The 24,106-nt window shown below is 40.5% G+C and overlaps 1 protein-coding gene and 1 long non-coding RNA gene across 6 annotated transcripts in view; one reads left to right on the forward strand and one right to left on the reverse strand.

Moving 5' to 3' along the window:
* LOC121632551 (serine-rich coiled-coil domain-containing protein 2-like) overlaps positions 1 to 24,106 on the reverse strand; it is a 63,167-nt gene that overhangs the window by 33,166 nt on the left and 5,895 nt on the right. For 3 of the 5 annotated variants that reach the window (XM_041974146.1, XM_041974149.1, XM_041974150.1), the window contains exons 2-5: positions 5,774 to 7,203; positions 5,514 to 5,678; positions 5,362 to 5,435; positions 3,074 to 3,247 (exon numbers count right to left, since the gene is read on the reverse strand). In XM_041974146.1, the coding sequence (XP_041830080.1) occupies positions 3,074 to 3,247; positions 5,362 to 5,435; positions 5,514 to 5,678; positions 5,774 to 7,160 (1,800 nt within the window). In that variant the 5' untranslated portion in view covers positions 7,161 to 7,203. Of the gene's footprint in view, positions 1 to 3,073; positions 3,248 to 5,361; positions 5,436 to 5,513; positions 5,679 to 5,773; positions 7,204 to 9,256; positions 9,401 to 24,106 lie in introns of those variants that run through there. The other 2 variants (XM_041974147.1, XM_041974148.1) reach the window with 2 other exon arrangements.
* Positions 1,073 to 19,510, forward strand: LOC121632553. The gene is made up of 3 exons (XR_006008921.1): positions 1,073 to 1,084; positions 2,044 to 2,049; positions 19,370 to 19,510. It is a non-coding gene; the product is annotated as an uncharacterized LOC121632553 (long non-coding RNA).

Genomic DNA, 24,106 nt, shown 5'->3' on the forward strand with positions numbered 1-24,106 from the left:
TAGCCATGGAGAGAGGGAAAAAAATCCCTGACAGGGTAAAATAGATGCATTGAGCACCCTGAATCATAATAGAATCGAATTTTGGGGTACATAAGATGGCGCACCCCAACCAGTTTCTGCCGCAGTGTGTTGCTGGGTTTGAAATGAACAGCAATGATGTGTTTGGAGAAGATCCTTCAGACACTCAGGCCACATATGGAATGACAATGTCCTTGCTTCTGTTCTTTTTTTTATCTCAGCTTAGATATCCTCAGGTTTGAAGAGCTTTTTGACAGGCTTGTGTTCTTTTTCTGTACAGTGCTGGTGGGGATATTTTGATGATGGCCAGTTTGTGTTCCAGCGGGTGCTGAGAGTTGCCTTTTATTTTCAGATGTTTGAAAATTTTCAAGAGATGAAAAGACGTCAGTTGCCTTCGATTCAAGCTCTTAGGATTACATGACCTGGATGACTGAGATGCATCCAGCATGACGATCTGGGTGTCCAATCTGATGAGAAATGCCGATTCCTGACTGGAACAGATTGTTATGACCTTAATAATTAGAGTTTTACAACCCTGACACTAATCTAAATAAAGGAATAAAATGTGGGTTGTCTCCATTTATAAAAACCCTTTTCTTATTAGAACGACTACAAGCATTTCCAACAGGATCTGATAGGAGCTCTAAAGAACTGGATCACAGGGACCAGAATTAAAATGTCAACTTAATAAACATATAAAAAATCTTTATAGTTTTGGTTCAATTCCAGTGAAATTTCAGACTTTCAGAGTTAGTCAATCATATTTTCTACAGGGCAGTGAGGCTACCACAAACTTTATGGTCTACAGTAGTGTGAGCATTCAACACAATGTTAGATAGTTTGTAAAAAAGACCAGGAACCGAGCATTTTTAGATGCATAAACGAAGCTAAACGTTTTAAAGTTCTCTTCCACAGTAAAAACCAATAACACTTGAGAACGTTTAAATGCATTTTGTCAGCTGCTCTAATCTGAATCTGTGTTTGTTGATTAAAAAGACAGAGGAATAAATGAAATACTGTAAAAGTTTCCCTTCACAATGAATCCTCCAGTGCAGAAAAGCTTGATGTTTCATGTGCTGTAGTTCAACATGACGGCCAGCAGAGGGAGCCAGAGGACTTCAATCACACCTCTGCAGGCCCAATTATCAAAGCTGATGCAACTGGATTTATGATATTCAGCCTGACTGAACATTACTGTGTGGCTGTTTTTAATGTTTCATAGCCATTACTGGAAACTGGAAATCAGTGTGATGAAATGCTGTCTCATCACATCAGCAGATGGTGAAGGTGGAAGCAGCGAAACATCTGAAATTTGAGTTCACTAGTGACGTCTTGTTTCTGAAGTCCAGCTAGTTTGCTCTGAAACCAAATCCTCCACCCATTTCTGGCTGCTGGTTTTGGATTCCTGACCCAAAATGGAGCAGCGAAAGAGGACAGAGCTGACGCTACTTGAATATTAAACACCTCTCTTTTGTTTTAACTGTGGTTCTCTGTTTTCATCGCTACTCTCGTGGCATGAAATGAGAAAACGTCAGTGGAAGAATTAATTAAGTAAATAAAAGTGTAAACCACCCTAAACACGCACAATTCAACCACCCTGGACACAGATATACATGTAGTGTTAGCCCTCAATGCAGCAGCGCCCCCTGGTGTTTGATGTCAGCACTTACACTTTAAATAAAACAAGTTTCCCTTTAAATTAAATTCTGTCAAAGATCATACAAATGTGAACACTTTAGACTATAAATATTTTTTTTTAAGTTTCAGGAAGCAGGAAGGAGTTATTTGGTCATAAGACATGAGTTTATTATTATAAATAAAGTTGGCTTGGCTTCAATCGGTTTAATTAATTTTCAGTTTGGTGTTTGCTTTAATTGTGAGTTTCAGCTTCAAGTTCCTGTTCTTCGCCTACAAATAAAGTATGTTTATATAAACTGAATTTTAAATGGCAGATATGAGGAGTAAAGGGGGAAGTCAGCCCCCTTCTTGTTCTTTTTCAAATTGCTATGAAAAATAAAATTCCAGTCCAGTGTTTTTCTATCTGGCTGGTGTGTGTCAGTGTGAGCTTACTAACTTCAAACCCTATAAAATCCCAGCAACAACAGAAGTAGAACTTCATGGGGTCAAAAGAAACAGCTTTAAGTTGCATTTGTGGATTTCAGGTTGAATTGTGTTTACAGGCAGCGGTTTCTGGAAGTCTTCCTGAGTCCATGCAGTGGTTTCCAAAAGAGAATCATGTCTGCTTTTAATGCAGAAGGTTATCAGCATCCAGCCTTGTCCCATGCATACAGAGATTCCTCCTAACTGACACACTGTAGATGGTGGCATCTTCAAAGTCTTCAGAATTTTACAACAAACATTTTTCTGAAATTTTTAAAGCCAGTTTGTCTCAGATTGGTGAACCTCTGTCCATCTTTCCCTCTGAGAGACTCTGCCTCTCTGAAATGCTCCTTTTATACCAGTCATGTTACTGACCTGTTGCCAGGTAACCCGATTAGTTGTCAAATGCTCCTCCAGGTGTTTCTGGTTTGTACCAGGTACTTTTCCAGTCTTTTGTTGCTCCTGTTCCAACTTTTTCCAGACGTGTTGCTGCATCAGATTCACTATCAGCTAATATTTTAATCACATGGTGAAACGTCTCCGTTTCATCATCTGACATGTAGTTTATCTTCTACTGAGGATAAAATATGACCCAATTAGATTTGGAAATAATTCCTTTCTGTTTTTTTTTACATTTTATACAACATCCCAGCTTTTGGAGTTAGAATATAAAGTTAAATGATATATTGCTGCATAGTTTATGTGCAGATTAAAAAAGAATTATTGAATAAATCTGATCTGAATCTGAACTAAGATCTCAAACACAAGAAGGAGCACATTCTCATATCCTGTAGGAAAGGTTGAAAAAAATTAATGGAAAATTTGTTTTGCTTTGTGTTTTTTAGGGAGTTTGTTCTCATTTCCAGAATTTCCGCATCACCGGATTTCAGGGGGCTTGACATTACTCTTAATGAACAAGCGGCCCTGCAGAAGCAGGGAAACAGCTTTTTCTTACGATGCTGTTGATGTCTGAGTCGAAGCTCCCGATGTGGTGGGTGGTGTTGCTGTTGGTGTGGATGGATGTGGTTGTGGCAACACCCCCCAGAGTCTCCAGACCCTCCTCATCCCACATGTAAGTCCCCCCAGATCCACAGCTGTCAGATGGGGACAGGTCCAGGGATGATCCACCCTGTGAAGGAGGACAACGTTAGCATTCAGCTCATTACTCCACGCTTTACCATTTCAGGGCTGCATGCTTCATGTTTATATCCTCTCAACTGTAACAACCAGAATTCAGGACGGTTCCGCTGAGGCTCCACATTCAGCAAACAGCAAGAAGCACAAATCAGTCACAAAACCTCAAAAACTAAATATGTGCTTTTCTGAAGAGCTGCAGATGTCAGGGGGAATAGTTAACGTGTTACCAACCTAACCTAGAGACATGTAGAGGGAACAACTTTCATTTAAACTTTACTCTAAAAAAAAAAAAGAAGCATAAATCCAGAACCTGAGCTGGTCTTAGAATGAGAGAGCTTTGATTTCTGCAGCTCTCTGAATGTCCCACCAACAGGTTGAGGTCTGGACTTTCACTGGATCATGTCAACGCCTGGTTCTGGTCTGATCTGCCGTTGTTTGGGATCACTGTCCTGCGGCATGGGACAGTTTCAGCCAAGCTTTAGCTGTCTCACATCTGACTCCAGAAGACTTTGGTTCATGGTCCATTCAGACTGCGAGGTGTCCAGATCCTGTGGCTGCAGAAGCAGCCCAGACCATCCTCTGGGTTGAAGTTCCAGAAGTTTAATCTCCATACAACTGTCATTTTTCTCTTTTTGATTTTTAGAAAAGAAATACCAGAAACCAACTTTTTGGTTTAAAGGTGATGTGAGATTTAGACATGTCTGAGAAAATGGCACTTTTTTTAATAAGAAACCAGATTTACACACCCAGATTTTCCCAAATGATGATGTCTTTCTGCATGTAGACCCATCTATCTGATTTATTTTATTACACGTGCAGAACACTAGCGTATTTAAAATAGAAGATGTAGAAAAGACGGGAACGACACAATGTGAGAGTATATAGAAAAGACGTGCAGCAACAGGAAGTCGGAGCATAAAGTTAAACATTTAGGTTCAGTTTATTAGCTCTCTCGTTAGCCGCTACGGCTGTTGGTGCCACCATGTTCAATAAAGGTAGATGTTTTGAAAATAAAGTTTCGCCACTATGTGTGTAATCCAAAAAAAATCCAATAATGGCCCAGAAAATGTATACAAGGACTTCTGAGATCAGGTTATTACAGTAATCAGATTACTCCCAGTTATCACATTTTGATGGTCGTGTAAACGGGCTCAGAGATCTGCTTCAGCTGTTTATCGTCTTTCAGACATTTAAAAATGACGACATGTCCTCAACAACCTCTAAATGTAAACGCAGGTTAGATGACTGACCAATCACAGCTTTGAACAGTGAAGTTTGTGAAGTCTCCGCCTTCAGCCTCCGTTCTGTTTTCTGACTGTTTCTGCTGCGATGAATGATGAAGGAAAACAGGATTTATTGTTGTGAGAATGCTTCCAGCCTCGCCCACGTTTTAATAGACTCCAGCAGAAACCACATCCATCTCATCCCGACCATCTGTTCACCGCTGCTGGAGGTGGTGAGCAGCGCCCACACCCTATGAACAATGACGTGTGTTTATCTACGGGTGGAGTCACAAGATCCAACTGCACCTGCTGCATCTGCACAAAGACACAAACCCACCAGATCTGCTGCAGGCAAACTAGTTAAGTATCTTTTATAGAGGCTGAGGGATGAAAGGGTGGAGGTATTCTCTGCCGGCAGCTTTTGTTCTCCGTCGACTCGCCCTGTTCATTCTTGTAGCAACAGTTTGCTTTTATCAGGAGAAACTGATTATTAAAACTTTTTTTAAATGCCAACAAAACAAAACTCATTATGTTCTTAAATGCAAGTCTTCCATCTTTATGTCATGTACCTCCGCAGAACACATCTGGTTTCCAAAGTCCCACCTTCATTAAAATCTAGTAGAAAAGACCGACCGCCTCCCATCAGGCTGTAGACGGAGGGATGGTAGTTCAAATGAAAGTATTATTTATTGTTGAGTGCTGGCCGCTTTCATGTAAAAGGAGTTTATCACCAGAACTGACATTTAACGTCCTGATGACCCCGAGTGTCTCAGACTACTTTCTCTGTTTTGATTTTGCCTTTAAATGCCAAATAAAATAGAAAATGTTTACCACAGCCATGTTTGCCACGTTTCACTGTGAAAGGGGAGGTCTGGGGAGGTACCTGGTCATGGTAGTCCGGCTGGCTGGACCTTCTCTGGCGGGACAGTCGGCTCAGATGATGGTCGCCTCGCTCTTCTGAGAACATGCGGAATTTTAAAAATGGGAATATTTTAAGATTTTTACTCACATGAACAGTAATCTTGTGAAACTCACCACCAACACCTGTCCAATCTGTCCCATCATCGACGAAACACAGTGCTGTTGCCTTGGCGACCCTGTTCACCTGGACATCATCAAATCTAGTGCATGACTGGTCCAGACCAGAGTCGTCTTCATCGTTTTTGGATGAGAGCAGCAGTAAGCCCACTCCTCCGTTTCCTGCCAACATGACATGATGCATCAAACTAAAACAAACAACTTCTTTCATTTCAGGAGTTCAATGTAAACAAATCTGTAGCAAAACATTTTCTCACCAAGGTTGTCAAAGTCGTCCATGTACTCCTGACTGATGTCATTTCTATCCAAGGAGGAGGTGGAGGACAGGGACATGTCCTCCAGCGTCTCCCCTACTATGGATGCCTCTCCGTGGGACCCCGGGTCAGCGGACAGCCCCTCTGTCTCTGGAGCTTCCGGACTGTTCTCTGTAGAAGACGGCGTCTCTAATGAGTCTCTCCTTCTGTTCGGTGCTTGGATGGATTTCTGGTCACCTCCACACAGGTTGGCTGGGGTCACTCGGAGGGGGCGGGACTGCTTGATGAGTGACGGACGTGACAGCTTATAGCTGATGCCACTGGGCCTGGAGGAAACTCCACTGCTGAGTAGGAGGGGCTTCTTCAAGGCCGATGGGGGCAGCAGGGAGGGAACGCTGACCCCGGACTTCCCTGTAACTCTGCCACCTCCAGCTTTGCCCGTCGGGCTGCCCAACAAGCTGGCTTTGAGTGGATCCTGCCTAGAGGAGGTTGGAGATCGCCGTTGAGCAGCCCTGTTAGAGGAGTGGGTGGTACTGGGGGAGCGAGGGAGGGAGGGGGAGGAGGTGGGGGACAGGGTGAGGGTTGGGGAGGGCTGCTGCCGGACCTGGGTGAGGCTGCGCGACCGGAAGCGATCATTTTCCGTCAGCTGGACGGACGTAAGGCAACCGAGGCTTTCGCTGGAGTGGGAGCGGTTGGCGGGGGATTTCTTCTGGGAAGGGGAACCAGCTCGAGATCCCAGACCAGAACCTGGACCAGTAAGACGAGAGAAACTCTGAGGCCGTCTCAGCTGGGACTCGGTCCCGCTCCGTGATTTAGATCCTGGGATTTCATGTAGGGTGTGTTTGGTTCCGTTGGTCAGCCCGGATTGGCTAGGTTTGGAGCTCCGAGATCCGGTTTTAGAGACGGGAAGAGTTCTCGGGGTGGACTGGGGAGATGGAGATGATGCTGCAGACGGGACACGCCCCTTTCCTGTCATGGCTGGCTTTTTGGCATCGTGCTGTAACAGCACCGGCGGTCCCTGCTGCCGCTGAGAATAATACTGATGGAAGTTGCTGCGACTCTGGACGACATTCCCGCCTTTTCCTCTCCTCCACTCCGTCTCTCCATCTGCCCCTCCGTCCTCCACCATCCCGTTTTCTTTTCTCAACTTCATGGAAAAAGAAGCTGGTACCCTGATGAATCCATTCTGCTTAGCAGAGGAGGGGGGCGCCGCGGTGGTGCCGTTGACCTCCGCGGGTCCGGGGTGGTGGTAGAACCCGTTGGTGAGGCGGGTGGTGCTGGTGGCCGCGGCAGCTGGAGTCGTCTGAGACCGGGGCCGCGAGCTAAACTTCGGAAGCCTAGAAACCATGGTGGGCATGGTGGGATGGTCAAAAGGAGGAGGAGCTGACATCAGACCCCGCCCACTTCACCATGGAGACACTGAGCCACAGGAGCTGGAGGAGGAAGAAGATGGGGGTTAAACATGTAAACATCAACATGGATGTTTGCTGGACGCAGCATGCACATCACAAAAAAAAGCTGTGGTAATAACTTATTACTAATTAGTTATAACTAATTAATAAGTTATTATTACTAATTAATATTTTTTAATTACTAATTTAAAAATGAACCATTTCCAATTATTCTAAACACAGAAATGATAAATAATTGGAGTCAGTTGTTATTTTTACCATCTGCTTCACAGATCTGTTCTTATTTTAGACGCTTTATGAACGACTGAGAACAAGACTCAGACAACAATTAATTATTATTATTACTTTTCAAATGTATTTTATTATAACAAGTATTATTAATACATTCAATATTATTCTGATCAGTAAAAAGATTTATGTATGTAATCAGCATTATCATCTTTATTAAATCTTATGTCATCTTAATTATTATTGGAATATTTATTTTTAAAAGTACATCATTAGCTTTTTTAAAGGGAAAATTTTTTTTAATATTCATGTTGATTTTTGGCATTTTTTTAATATCTAAATAAAACTGTGGCCAACTAAACATCTATCCTCTAATTACTACAGTTATTAATCAATTAAATCGCAGCCGACTAAGAAAAATTATTTTGATGATTTAATAATAATTTTAAAAAGTTATTTTTTTGTATTTTTCTTGCATTATTTGAGCACTTTGGCTTTAGTATGTTGATCAAACCAAAATAAAAACTAAACCTAAACTAATGATAAAATAGTTCAATGAAATCTTCATTTATATTTTAATACAATAAGGACCCTTCAGCTATTTTTTATTACATTTTTCAGGATGGCAGCAGATATTTCTTTTAACTGTAAATAGCTTCTTATATAACCAGGAAATGTAAAAACTAACACATTAAAGTTAAATTCAGGTTAGATTTAAGACTTGTGTTGTTCGTGGTGGTTAGAAGTGTGAAAAATTCTGCTTTCCAGGTAATAATCATTTATAATTCTGCAGAACAAAATGAATTAAAACTAGACTGAAAACACACACACACACACACACACAAAACATGGCTTCATGTTTGATGGTGAATTATAATCACGTGCAGTGTGAGCAGAGCAAAAATAAAACCTTCCCCCTGATTGAGTGGAACGATCTAAAATCCATCAGAGATTAACGGCTGAAACATGCGGCATGTGTTCATGCATGTGAGCGTGGTGGGTGCAGAGATAACACCTGAACGCACCACGCCCTTCAGAAAAACATCAGCTGTTCCACCACCGCCATCAGGAAATAGATAATCATCTGTCATTACCGCCACACACACACACACACACACACACACACAGGTGAGACAGCACACACCCAGAGGTAGGAAAGGTAACAGGGTGTGAGAAATACTTCAGCAAAAAGTAGATGAGTAATTTCCCAGAAGGACCAGGTCACCCTGCAGGTATCTGCACGTTTAACGTGTTTATAGTCGACATTTTGGTGGTTTTTAGTGAGTATGTTTGATAGATTCTCTTTGATACAGAGAGTAGCTAAACCTAAACATTGTTCTGTGTAATGACAAGAATTCTTGATCATGAATCGGATTATCTGAATGCATTTATATTCAGATGAATGAAATCAGATGGATTTATCCAGATATGTGAGCAGCTGGGGAAAACAGATAAAAAAGGCAGAAATGGACGAATAAATCCAGCATCGTCTTCATCCTGCCAGAACTGTGAGATCTCTCCAGCCAGTAAAGAGTCTTATCTAGACTCTTATTCTGGATTCTGTTTCTCCTTCTTTTCCTCGCTTCCTCTGATTATGTTCTAATGTTTCTCAGCCGTAGGACGCTGCTGGACCGCGTCACAGCGCCATCAAACGAGTCCAGAACGTAGAGTTTTATGATCAGGATGTTATGTGGTGCATCTTTGAAGGCTCTATGTAAAAGACAGATATGGAGCAATCCGTCGTCGTGAGTAATCTGATCCGTTTTGGGGACCCTTGCCAACCCATACCCAAACGGAGCAAACAGAGTAGTACCAGTAAATGTGGATGATGGAACTTGGAGGTGAACTCTGAACTGTGCCTCTCTCCATCTCAGGTTAGGGAGCAAAAGAACAAAAGATGACTAAGAAGCAGATGACTCAGCCCCTGCAGCAACACTTCCTGATCAAAGTGAATGATTTTCCAGACAGGAACACTGGCTGCCCTGCAGTCTCAGCGCATGGTGCCCCTGTACGAAGGAACAACATAAAAAACAATCCTGTTATTTATCTGCCTGGGGGCCGCTGTACCCTAAACCAAACTGAGCATCACAAGCTTCTCTGGAAACCTAAATAAAAGCAGAAACAGCTGATTCAGATCAGCTCCATGACCCGAACAGAAGGAGGTGCGACAGCTGAGCAGCTTGTGATTTCAGCATCAGCAGGATTTTTTTTTCTTTTTTAAAGTGGTCATCTGAACTTCCTGAGGGCTTTGATGTTACACAAACACAAGATGACGATGCAAAGGTCAGATGAGAATAAACATTATCAGGTTTCAAACAACATCATTCAAAAGCTGGGTGTCGGGAATCAGAGATTAATGGATAAAATCCTAATTTAGGACTCCTTATCAACTGTTATCCTTTACATCTGGGATCCCCACGGCCCACTGTCCTGCAGAACTTCAATGTTTCCCTGCTTCAACACACCCAACTCAATTAATGGCTCAATAGCAGACTTGTGCAAAGCTTGTCAGAGATCCATTTAATATGAATCAGGTGTGCTGCAGCAGGGAGGTGTCTAACATCTGCAGGATGGTGGGCCTGGAGGACTAGGGTTGGGAACACTGCTTTACATTACTGACCACATTCAGTAACAGCAAACTCCAGGCCTGTAAATATGCAGAGAAAACCTCCAGGTTGATCCGTTGTGTGTGAGCAGCTGTACTGCAGCACATACTGCTGTGAAACCAAGGACACACAGGAGGAATGAAGAGTGATGAACGAGGTCGCAACACAATAATAATGAGATGCTCTGCAGCCGTCTGTCCTCTCCACCCCATTCAGTCTCCCTCGGTCTCCTTCTTTCTTCTCCTGTTTATCTCCCTCCATCCTCATGTCTCTGGATTCTCTTCAAGCTGCAGCAGCAACCCACAAATGAAGAGTTTAATACAAACGTGAAAGATCTGATGCTTCACCAGGAGAGAACAACGCTCAATCAGATGTTCTGTCTGCAGCTCCACCTACAATTACAGAAACAAACTGGATCTAAATCAAGAGAAACATCTGTACCGACACCAACAGTCAGAGGAAGAAAACCAACATGGCTGCCGGTGTGGCTTCTCTACCAATCTCAGATTAGCTGCATTACAGCTCGTGTTCACGTCACATCCACTTCAGCTCCTTATATGGCAAACGTCTGCTTGAGCTCTGGAAAATACTTTGTTGTTTTGGGTTATTTAAATAGTTCAAACCATGAAGATCACGGTTACTTCAGAGTTCCTCATGAGGAACGTAGTCACAGCAGAATAGTCGACTGTTTCAACTGGGCGGGGAATGAAGATGACCAAACCTCCTGGACAACATCATGCTGTTACAGCCACTGCTCACTAGGGGCAGTATTGTCTGAAACATGCACTGACCAAGAAGAACATTTTGTTTATGTTATAGTTCTTAAAATATTAAGACCTGAAACAGGAGGGAAAATGAAGAAAATCGCACCAAAATCAACACATAATTCCCTCACTAAATCTCAAAAAGTATCCATCCCAACAAACTAAAGTTTTGCAGTCTTCCTACTGGATAAATAAGGAACTGGTGAAAATTTCAGAATTTTCTGAGACTCAAGTGTATGGGATGTCCTAAAATTTAAAACACTAAAAAGACCCATTTACATTTCTTTAGTTTTATTCATTCTTTTTTACTTTTCCTCATCCATTTTACAGATTTATTCTTTTTGTTGAACTCTTCAATCCATAATCTCCAATCCCTGATTGTTCCTGTAACCAGGAGTCACTGGGAAGCTGCTGCAGACTAAAGCCTTACATAGTAATCACAACATCAGCTGATTTAAATGAACAAAAAAGCTGGTTGATAAGAGAAACTGTTGAGATCGTATCCTGGTCTCAGCTCTACTAAATCAACTTAAAGCATCCCAACAAAAACATGTGGCTCTTGGTTTTTCTGAAGTACAGACTAGAGGTTGATTTCTCCAACAAAGCAGGTGACTTTTGAGCTGAACGCCAGGACCAAAGCATGGTCAGAGTCCGGGTTTATCACCGCTGGCTGAGACACGACGACTGAACCGGGCGTGTTTTAGACAAAGCAAACCCACAAACACATGCAGCTTTCTGAATTCAATATCTCTCCAGCTGTCAATTGCTTTTAGTTTCACAGATTAAAAATAGCAAACAAAAACAAGAAAAATGATAAATTTCCAGTAGTGATGTTAAAAATCTTAAAAATCACAGAAGCACCATGTGTGGATTAATCTGCAGCTGAAAGTTGTCCCTGAGAAAAGCATGATCTTCTAAGAGGCTGGAAAGTGCAGAGATTACCTTTAAAGTAATGGGCCCATAAATGAATGAAGTGTGGCTCTGGAGCTGGACGCGAACTCCTGAATGCAGCCTTAGAGCTGCTTACGTGTCCTGACCTTGACAGCCGTGTTATCGACGTACTGATAGATACCAACTGTGCGGTTCTGTGATTACAAGTCACTTTCGCTAATGGAGCTCAGAGCAGGAAAACCAAGAAACACAGCAGCAGATGATCCATCGATGATCCAGTTCATGTACCAGTTGCTGTTGATGCTTATATTAAAGGCCTGGTTGACAGTAGTGTAGATATGAATGAACGCATGCCGGCAGCTTTATGTTACTGATCCAGAATAATACAGACCAAACAAAGGAAAAAGAAAATCCACCACAGAGTTGCCATATCAACAAGAAAACATGGAAGTTTTTTGAGCTAGAAGCTCTATTGGCAAAATTATCCCGATTTCCCCGTAGAAAAGAATCCTGTATAAAAATCCTGGATCCACGCGATGATCTGGATCACCCCTAGATTATAATCACTTGTTCAATTTAAAAAAATCCTGAAAATATCATATCAATCCATCCATAATTTTTAGTAGTGCAGCAGTGAAAACAGTCCCACCTCAAACAGCTGCTCAGCTGCAGGTTTAGTGGTGCAGCAGTGAAAACTGTCCCCCCTCAAACAGCTGCTCTGCTCCAGGTTTAGTGGTGCAGCAGTGAAAACATTCCCCCCTAAAACAGCTGCTCAGCTGCAGGTTTAGTGGTGCAGCAGTGAAAACTGTCCCCCCTCAAACAGCTGCTCTGCTCCAGGTTTAGTGGTGCAGCAGTGAAAACTGTCCCCCCTCAAACAGCTGCTCTGCTCCAGGTTTAGTGGTGCAGCACTGAAAACTGTCCCCCCTCAAACAGCTGCTCTGCTCCAGGTTTAGTGGTGCAGCAGTGAAAACTGTCCCCCTTCAAACAGCTGCTCAGCTGCAGGTTTAGTGGTGCAGCAGTGAAAACATTCCCCCCTAAAACAGCTGCTCAGCTGCAGGTTTAGTGGTGCAGCAGTGAAAACTGTTCCCCCTCAAACAGCTGCTCTGCTCCAGGTTTAGTGGTGCAGCAGTGAAAACTGTCCCCCCTCAAACAGTTGCTCTGCTCCAGGTTTAGTGGTGCAGCAGTGAAAACTGTCCCCCCTCAAACAGCTGCTCTGCTCCAGGTTTAGTGGTGCAGCAGTGAAAACTGTCCCACCTCAAACAGCTGCTCTGCTCCAGGTTTAGTGGTGCAGCAGTGAAAACAGTCCCCCCTCAAACAGCTTCTCTGCTCCAGGTTTAGTGGTGCAGCAGTGAAAACAGTCCCCCCTCAAACAGCTTCTCTGCTCCAGGTTTAGTGGTGCAGCAGTGAAAACAGTCTCCCCTCAAACAGCCAGTAGACTGGGGCAGAGACTGGTTGGAGATCATGGTAAAGACTCCAGCCAGCTGGTTTACACAGTCTTTCAATACCCAAACGGAGACGCCATCGGGTCCAGCAGCATTCTTCGAGCTGATGGCCCGCAGTGAGCGCCTCGCCTCATGCTCCTTCACTGTGAGCGTGAAGCTGTTGCATGCTGCTTGGTATTGTATCGCCGATTCGGATGGGTCCACTTCAAAACGGGCAAAGAGCTTCAGCTCCTCATCAGGGAAGCATCCCCTTCAGCAGCACCAGTATTGGTTCTGTAGTTGGTAAGACGCTGGACAGCCTGCCCCGCTTGCCTGCTGTTGCTGTTCAGGTGTTCCTCGACCCTCCACCTATAGTCAACCTTAGCCTCTCTGATGATTTTCCTCAGGTTGGCTCGCGCTGTCAAGACCCCTCGTCACCAGACCTTAAGGTAGTGTTCCTCAACCTAAGCAGTCGTTTAACCTTCGGGGTCCTCCAGGGTTTCTGGCTGGGGTAGACTCAGATGAGATGGTCCACTATGAAAATATCTGTGCAGGTCTTAATATAACACAAGACACTGTCAGTAAACCAAGTCCTGATGTTCAAAGACCCCCCATACGGTTGTGCAGAAGCAGTCTCGCAGCTGCTGAGAGGCACCGTCAGGCCAAATTTTCACAGTCCTTGTGGTGGGAAGAGCAGTTCTCCCAAGGAGGACATATGCAGCGATCAGTAGCAGGGACATGTGGTCAGACAGGCCCTGGTGTGTAGATGTTCCACAAGCTCCAAAAAATCTTTGTTATCATTGGAAAACTTTTAAAAATGCAAAAGAATCAATAAGTCGTCGCTGAGCAAATCCAGTAGGTTTTCTTAACCACAGTTATAACCTTCAGTTATCAACATAGACTTCTACTGGAACAGTCAGAGGTGCCTTAAGCTATATTTTTATTTATTTCAGGGGCTTAAATATTTTATTTCTTAGCCACTTCAGGGAAAGTAAAAATTTTTAATCTAGTATTGGCCTAATACTTGCCAATGTTTTAAATAAATCTTAGTCAATATGTCTTTAAAAATGACAATAAAACGCAGACAAGACGATGGAAATGCAACATTTCCGTTGGTTTCCTGTGTTACTGTCAAAGATCTCCTTCCTGTTTGCATTTAAACCCGAAGTGATTCAAAGTGACTCACGGTCATAAAACCTTAGCAGCATCTCCACTGTTTTCCAGACCTGATCTCCTTTTCTTCCCTTTTGACCCCTCTCCTTCATCCCAGCCCCTACACCTCCCCCATCTTCCTCCTCCTCCACTGTGTGTCACATACTGCGTTATCCATGTGCTCATGCTCCATTTCTCTGCTCACTGAGCTGAGAGGAATCAAAGGCCAGCAGCTAGAGAGCCAAAAATGGTCATCTGAGACCTTTACATTTATTTTTCTGTCTGATATTTTCACATCAGGGTTTAAACGAACATAAATCCATCCAGGAAATCCAAACTTTTCCTTCCTGCTGTTGAATAACCTTCTAATTTTTTTATCTTCAGTCCCTGTTAAAACAAACTATAATTATAATTTTGTTATAATAATGAACTAATTCAATTAAAATACTGTATTTATCACTGAAAGGAGGTTTCTAATATTAATCATTAATTATCAGTTAAAAAGTAGTCATTTAAACCTGTAAGTTTTTCTATTTTAGAATTTATTCGTTTTTATTTATCGTACATTGTTCATCACCTATTTAGTTAGATCATAAACAAAAACAAATAATAATAATATATGTAATATTGTTGGCCTTTAATCTATTTATTAACTTATTTATTCATTTATTTTGAGTTGAGTGGCTGAACTGGATGTATTTTAGGTTTTTTTTTATCTTTTTGGGGGGTGGGCATGGGAGTATCTATGAGCTCAGGAAAAATTCAAACATTCAGGTTAGAATTAAACTACAGAAAAGCAGCTGCTCTACTTGAAATTTCTGCTCTGCTTTTTCAGTTTTCACTATTATTGCTTGAAAATAATCACTGGCATTGTCAAAGCTTAAAAGCATTTTTCTTTTGATTGATCAATAGATTGAAGCATCACTTAGCCAAACACTGAGGATAAGAAGGAGATCATGACTTTGAAAAGCTGCCTGGTGTCACATCAGGTAAGTTTTGAAAGTGAAACTCCTGCAGGACGAGTCTGTGAAAGTGACCGACCATCTGCTGGTGATACGATTCCTTCCCTTTAGGTTTATTTCTCAGTAACAGTGACGATGCTGTTTTCTCGCTGATAAAATTACAGCCATCTCTCAGCTGAATGAGGTCAGATTTCATTCACACATCCGGCGTCAAAGCTGCTGGAGCAGATGGAGATACAGCAGATGGTCCAGACTGAGCCCACTGTGGGTGTGAAAATGGCCGACGCGGTTGTCAGGTGTGGCCAAAGTCACCAACACTTTTCTGTCCAATTAGAAATGTAACAAGCTTAAAGCGCTGCAGCTGCGGGGGGGTAATCAATCCAAAGAAACCTGATCTGAGATCTGCTGCTTTCACCCTGAAAACCACCAAGCCATCCATCCATCCATCCATCCATCATCCAATTCATCCATCCATCCATTCATCCATCCATCATCCAATTCATCCAATTCATCCATCCATTCATCTATTCATCTATTCATCCATCCATCCATCCATCATCCAATTCATCCATCCATCCATCCATCCATCTAATCATCCATCCATCTAACTATTCATCCATCTATTCATCCATCCATCCATCCATCCATCCATCTATTCATCCATCCATCCATCTATCTATTCATCCATCCATCCATCCATCCATCTATTCATCCATCCATCCATCTATCTATTCATCCATCCATCCATCCATCCATCTATCCATCTATCCATCTATCCATCTATTCATCCATCCATCCATCCATCTGTCTATCCATCCATCCATCTATCCATCCATCCGTCCATCTATCCATCTATTCATCTATTCATCCATTCATCCATCTATTCATCCATCCATCCATCCATCTATCCATCTATTCATCCATCCATCCATCCGTCTATTCATCTATTCATCCATCCATCTATTCATCCATCCGTCCATCTATTCATCCATCCATCCATCCATCATCCATCTATTCATCCATCCATCCATCCATCTATTCATCCATCTATTCATCCATCCATCCATCCGTCTATTCATCTATTCATCCATCCATCTATTCATCCATCCGTCCATCTATTCATCCATCCATCCATCCATCCATCTATTCATCCATTCATCCATCCATCCATCTATTCATCTATTCATCCATCCATCTATTCATCTATTCATCCATCCATCCATCCATCTATCCACCCATCCATCCATCTATTCATCCATCCATCCATCTATTCATCCATCTATTCATCCATCCATCCATCCATCTATTCATCCATCCATCTATTCATCATCCATCTATTCATCCATCCATCTATTCATCCATCCATCCATCCATCCATCTATTCATCCATCCATCTATTCATCCATCCATCCATCCATTCATCCATCCATCCATCCATCTATTCATCCATCCATCCATCCATCCATCTATTCATCCATCCATCCATCTATTCATCCATCCATCTATTCATCCATCCATCCATCCATCCATCTATTCATCCATGAGAAATTGTTCTCGGTCTTCAAGGAGCAACAATGATGGTCCCTCGGTCAGAGGAACATTTTCTCTGCTCTTTGCTTGTTTCGACTTATTTTACAGGAAATTCAGATTATTATTATTATTATTATTATTATAGGGCTGGACAAGCTAAAAATATATATTGTAGAAGACGTGGTGTGATAGAAAAAAAAGGGTGAATAAAAAGTTCAACACAAAAACTGTTTCCCTTCCTTTTTAATTACAGCCTATCATGTAGCTTAATACTACAGTCATTACTTCCTCCCAACCAATCAGAAATGCAGACCCAGGCAAGCTCCGTCACCAAGCCAGAGGGGAATTATATAAAATTTTTATTCAGTTTGCTGTCTGATGCAGCAGCTTTCTATGGAAGCCCATGTCTACCACTTGTAGATTAAATATATATTATATATTGACAATGTCTCATAATTACATGATTTAAAGTCATAATTATGAGATAAAAGTCATTATCATTATGTAGAGCAGTGCTACTCAGTTTGGTCCTACGAGGGCCGCAATCCAGCAGGTTTTCCATGTATTCCTGTACCAACACACCTGAGTCAAATTAATGAGTTATTGTGTAGGACCTGATTGGCTGTTAGAGCCACCTAATTTGACTCAGGTGTGTCGGTGCAGGGATACATGGAAAACCTGCTGGATTGCGGCCCTCGTAGGACTGAATTGAGTAGCCCTGATGTAGAGCATAAATGGGCCTTAAAGAGATGATGTAAACTGTACTTGTTGTCAATAAAGTTTATCTGTACTCTATCCAGAAGAGAAAAACATCCAATATCAGCCGCACACAACCTGAAAATCACTGCTCTCCACCACAACCTGAGTCCCACCCAGCATCCATCAGGTCTCTCCCCTCCTCCTCGTCTTCCTCCATCATGTCCCCATTTCCTCTGTGAGCCTTTAGAGGCTTCTCTGTCTGGACTCACAGAGGACGTAGATATTCCTGGCAGAGGGCAGAGTAATATAACCTCCTCCTCGTCTTCATCGCAGAGCTTTTGTTTCATTTTCTCAGCGATTCTGCTGTCTATAAAAACTGCTTCGTCCACCCGGGAACATAAAACCTGCTTGAGATTAAGATACCACCACACCTTTAGAAGGAAACGATAACCGGGTCCTCATTAATGTTTAATCTGACTAGTGCAGGAGCATTAACCCATGTTGCTTTGTTCTGTCTGAAAGCTACTAATGATTTCAGCAGCTTTCTTTTTCATCTTACAGAAAAACTCACGAAAACTTTACAGACTGATGCTGACAAATAAAAAGCCAGGTCAGAGTAACCTGCAGCAGCCATGCTGCTCCATCATAACAGACACAAGTTATGAAGAAGTTATCTGTAATAACACGGTGGGCTTAGATTGACGGTAACGTCCAATCAGGAGCAGCCAAAGATCAACCAGTGAGCAGAAAGTTCTATGTGTGTGTGAAAAGAAGAAAAATAATGCTCCTCTATGGCTGGAATAAAGCCAAGAAGACGTTTCTGATGCACGGTGGCGCCACAAAGCAGCTGAGCTGGAGTTGGTTTAGTGAGGATAGCAGGTAAATAGTAGCAGGAATAACTGGAAATGAGGAAAAAGTGGAAACATGGAAATAGTTTCTGTTGTGTGTTTGTTTCAATAACAATATTTTTTCTCCTGAAAGCCAAGACTTGAGAGAACGATGAGATGAGAAAAGGTTTGGTCACTGTTGATCTGTGTGTTATTTCTGTTAGTAATAAACTCTGCTTTCTTCTTCTGGTCGACCTTTATGCTGCTATATCTATTCATACATTCATTTTACATCATTTAGCCTCCCAATCTGACAGCTGAGAAACATCATGTCTGATGCTGACTGGGATTAAAAGCTTCAGCTTCTACATGTATTTTTATATTAATAAAACCAGGTGGACCAAAATTAGCAAAAAGCTTTAAGTTTTAAGGGTTAAAGCAACGAAACACACCCACTCATGCAGCCAGTATGGCTGCCCGAGCCTCACCCTCAGACATGAGTAAGACGTCACCTCCACCAAACCCAAGCGTCGATGACACCACACACCATCATGTTGTCATATTTTTCATTTCTACATGGTAACTGGTCAAACTGGTTAGAATTCGATGGCTGTGAGGATGAGGTTTAACACCAGCATCAACATTAGGTTTTACACAACCTTTATACATCCCCATGAGTTCAACAGTCAACATTTGCCTTTCATCACCAGCATCTTTATTATTAACACTTCAACTAATCAGATTTACACCCATTTATTAAATTATACTTCTTCTATAAGGCTTCCAGAAAGTCCTGGATTTGGTGACAAAGCTGGAAATTCGTCCAAAAAACATGATGAAACCGAGTAAAAGCTAAATATGAGGAGAAATATCTTTATAGAAAAGACACGTTTGACTGGTACAGACTCAGGAATACAAAAAGTCTTAGTTATTACATGTGATTTTATAGCTTTCTAAATTCCCTGTTACAGAAACAGTTTAGTAAAGCAAAGCCAAAATGTTATATTTCCAGCCCAGAAGATGTTTGCATGTAGCATGGCAACATGACGGGAGAAACTCAGCTAAAAGACTCTACCAAGCATCGGCATGAGAACAGCTCACATCGAGCTCTAAAACTCTGCTAACGTGTTCTTCTATGGCTCTGCCTTTGTTTGAAATGAACCATGAAGGTCCTGCTGGTTTCCATGGAGATGAAGGAGGTTTTATAGTGAAGGATTCACTCTTCCTATCATAGACTATCTTGGGCTTCACTTCTTTCTGGATCCTCATGGTGGTTCTAGGGTGAATGTGGGGCTATCCCTGGATCCTCCTGACTGACCATTGACAGAGGTGTCCATCATCATCATCATCATTATCGGCCAATGGCTTCCTGAGATATTTACCTGCGTAACACCTCTAATAACATCTGCAAACCGGCACAGGTTCACTTTTACCTTCTACTGTAGCACAGTTCCTCCTCAGATATTACTTTACTCATTCCTAGGATTACTTTATCATTCCTAGGATTACTTTACTCATTCCTAGGATTATTTTATCATTCCTAGGATTACTTTACTCATTCCTAGGATTATTTTATCATTCCTAGGATTACATTACTCATTCCTAGTAATACTTTACTTATTCCTAGGATTACTTTCTCATTCCTAGGATTACTTTACTCATTCCTAGAATTATTTTACTCATTCCTAGGATCACTTTACTCATTCCTAGGACTACTTTACTCATTCCTAGGATTACTTTACTCATTCCTAGGATTACTTTACTCATTCCTAGGATTACTTTACTCATTCCTAGGATTATTTTATCATTCCTAGGATTACTTTACTCATTCCTAGGATCACTTTACTCATTCCTAGGATTACTTTACTCATTCCTAGGATTACTTTACTCATTCCTAGGACTACTTTACTCATTCCTAGGACTACTTTACTCATTCCTAGGACTACTTTACTCATTCCTAGGACTACTTTACTCATTCCTAGGACTACTTTACTCATTCCTAGATGAACTGGGCTGCTATGCCCTGGTTTTACTAAACAAAATTGTTTTCTTGTGGGAGGAGATAACCATTTACATTTTCTCCTTTTTTCTAGATGAATTTACTCTGACACAGTAACACGTATCTTGATTCTGACACGTCTGTAGTAATCTCACAAGGTACTTTCTGTAGAAACCAAGATTTTACATCCATGAGCTCCGCATCACTGAGTCATTTTAAGTAAAAAGTTTGATTAAAACCACAACTGTACACTAGTAACCCGACATGAAGTTTGACTGAAGTCGGCGTCTGGAACACAGCAGCTTGTGTTTCCTGGAGGCTGCCAACACCCTCCCCCCTCCATCCGTCTGCGTTTCATGGCAACTTGGCTCGGACAACATCCCTGTTGTGCTGAGAGACCTGCAGCTCCACCAGCAGCGTTAATCTGCCACAAAGCAGCTCTTTCTCCTGCTGTAATCCAGCACACTTCACACCGACGAGCAGGGAGGCCTACCTCTGAGATCCAGCACTCACCATCCGCAGGCCAAAAACCAGCGATATGACAGGAGAGCTTAACAAGTCCACAATCTGCCCTCACTTTCCTGCCTTTGAGCAAGGCACCAACAGGAAGGAACCCTGAAGCAGGGATAGATGCTGTTTAACCCTTCAAAGCCCAACTCAAGGAAAAGTGAGGAGATTTTAATTATTTATTTTTTTAATCTAAAGTCTTTATTTGGCCGTTTAACAAAATGTAAAATAAAAATGAACAATTTTTTATTAATTTATTGTTCGTTATCGTCTGATACATTAAAGTTATTTATTACCGTAAACTGTACATACCAAATATGATATGCACTGCATTAGAAGGTAGACTCTATTTTTCAATTTATTTTATAGAAATCTTAAATCTTAATCTTTTCTACTCATTTTCTACATATTTAATGTTATATCTCTTAATAATTTCATAAATTAAATTAATTTTAAACATTGTGTTAATGTGTATGTTGTGGTTTTAGAGACAGACAAAAATGTCCCGGTCGTTTAGAAATTTAAAAAATAAAATCCAGTTTTTTCCTCCATTTTCTGATCTTTTTTTTATCCTTACTTTAATTTGGGATATTAGAAACACAGCTTTTTCAATTATTTTAATATCTTATGTTTTCATGAAAGATTTTTCTATTTTTTAAGATTAAAAAATATAAATATATTTTTAATTAAATTTATTTTATTATTTTTAGAATGTTTTTAGGTCATTTTCAAAACATTTTGTCTGTATATTTTACATTTTTAAAACAAGTTTTAAAATTTATTTTAAAACCTGTAATTAATTATGTTGATTTAGAGAATATTTTTTTAATAGAAATTATATCATTTTACTTGTATACAGTCAGATTTAATTATTTTAATTTTATAGCTTTTTCCTGCATCTTTTCAAAATTAATTAAAAAAAAATGTTTCACTCTTGATGTTTAAATTATATTGGTTTCAATTTGCAGTTTTTATTCCAATAAATTTCTCTCCGAACAATGAATTTGAACTTGAACGTATAAGCAGAATTATTAATTACTGAGGACATCTTCTCTCCAACTACTCCATCTTCATCCTCATCATCCTCAGCAGCTGAAATTTGGGTGATTTCATCAGAGGAAACGATGCAGAAAGGATCCACCCAGAGAGATGAAAAGATTCACTAAACATTTCCTGCCACGAGCAGAGACACAAAGAGACGGCATCAATTATCCATCGGACGTCTAACGTCACCGAGAGGAGTCAGCTGCAGGAAAACATGGAGGAGGAGGAGGAGGAAGAGGAGGAGGAGGAACTGAGACGAGTTAGAAAGACAGGAAAGAGACTGTTAGCGTTGGCTTAGCCGACTAGTTCCACGTTAACAAGTCTGCTCAAATTGTTAGAGGCAAAAACAAATAATCCAAAAACATATAAACACATGAATACAGATTAAACTGGGATTAGAGACATAATGTAAAAAAAAAAAAAGTTTTACACCAGCAAAGTAAAAACTCATTTAAAAAGCGTCTAACTAAACTACAATTAAAACAAAACATGATGAAAATTAAATGAAAACTAAAATTAAGCGACAAGGATCAATCAAGAAAACAAACCTGCATGACAAACTGATATATATATATATATATATATATATATATATATATATATATATAAGGCGAAGTTATTACACGAAAAGTAAGAAAAACTGGAGGGAAAAGCTTTACTTAAAATATTTTCTCATCAAGTTTTGTTTAATCATGAAATCTCGGTTTCCATATCTTTTTTCTGAAGATTCAACACTGACTTACAACCACAGTAATTTTCCAACAATACACGATATTAAGAAAAATATTATAATATTCAAAATAAAACTATGCAGAATAATAAAAAACACCCATTACTTGACTCTTTGTATGGAGGGAGAAAACTGCCAATATTAGATTTATAAATACAGCTTTAGATATTTAATTAAATGTGTTATTAAGTTATCGAAATTGGAAATAAACATATCAAATAATTTTTCCATGACTTCTTGAATGTGTAATTCAGTAATTAAGTAATATTGGAAATAAATGTGTATTTAATTAATCAAATTTATAATCATAACATTTCTTGAATTCATTTATTGAATGAGTTTAATTTCTTTAAATTAAATTTATTTAACTAATAACTGTTTTATGTTTCCTAAGCTGCAGTCCATTATGAATTATGATCAGTACAGCTCATCAACTGATCGTGGCATCTGATCGGTTAACCTGCTCCGCAAGTCACAAATCAATCCCAAATAAAATATTTCTGTAGAGACGAAATACTCCCAACACAAGGTGCCAGTTTTCATCTTTACCTCCCAACTGCTGTGATAAAAAAATAAATAAAATAAAAGAAGAAGAAGAATGTGACTTCAGCAGTAGCTTTAACTTCAGACCAAAGTAGTCAAATCTGAATCTCAGATTAAATTTCTACAATTCAGTAAACTGATCCTGAAACCTTTGGGGCTAATAAAATAAGTAGAGTTACAGCCAACATCCAGCTCAGTCTGATGAGGAGCTGAGATGAAGAGTTTCCTGAGAGGAAAAGAGTCAATCAGCAAAGAAACATCCAGCGAAGCAGAAAAGGAAAAGCCTTCATGTGGTTAAAGCAGAGAATCAGCAGAGGACGACAACTGGCCTTAACAGGATTAATCTGCTGCAGAGGAGCGTTAAACATTCATGCCCTCCTCGGGACATTTTTGTCTATTTTTCTCAACCGTCAAAAGGATTTACTGCATCTGCATACAAAGAGAACCCCGTTAGATCTGGTGGAAAATGGTAAAATTGTCAAGTATCACGACTCTCCTTCCAAATAAAATGATGACATTAAAGTTAGAATCATTTTAAACTGCAATGATAGTGAGATAAAATGTGTAGTTTTAACAGAAAACAATGGGGACAGTTTCTGTCACCAAGGTCTGTAACGGTAGTATCCGATACTACTTAAAAATACTAATGACATCAGTTCAGTTCTGTTGCTGATCTTTGACATATCCAAGACTCATCACCACCAAAGACACATCCAGTATATATGTTTTTGTAACATATCTAATGCTTTGTAAGTGTTTTTAACAAATAATTATTAATTAAAATAATTAAACTGCCAGTTAAAATTCTTAAAATGATTTAATGTTTGGTAGTTTTGAGCAGGGCAGAAGGGGTTCGTATTGATGTTTGAGGATTTTATAGCAGTTTGTTTTGCTGTGAGGGTTCCCGAGTTTCTGACACCACATTAAAAAATACAAACTGAATCTAATCAATTTTGTTGCTAATTTTTGACATTTTGGCATTTTGGTAATTACCAACAAAGACTCATCCGTCTGCTATTTA

The sequence above is a fragment of the Melanotaenia boesemani genome, chromosome 21 (genome assembly GCF_017639745.1).
Source record: "Melanotaenia boesemani isolate fMelBoe1 chromosome 21, fMelBoe1.pri, whole genome shotgun sequence".
NCBI lineage: Eukaryota > Metazoa > Chordata > Actinopteri > Atheriniformes > Melanotaeniidae > Melanotaenia > Melanotaenia boesemani.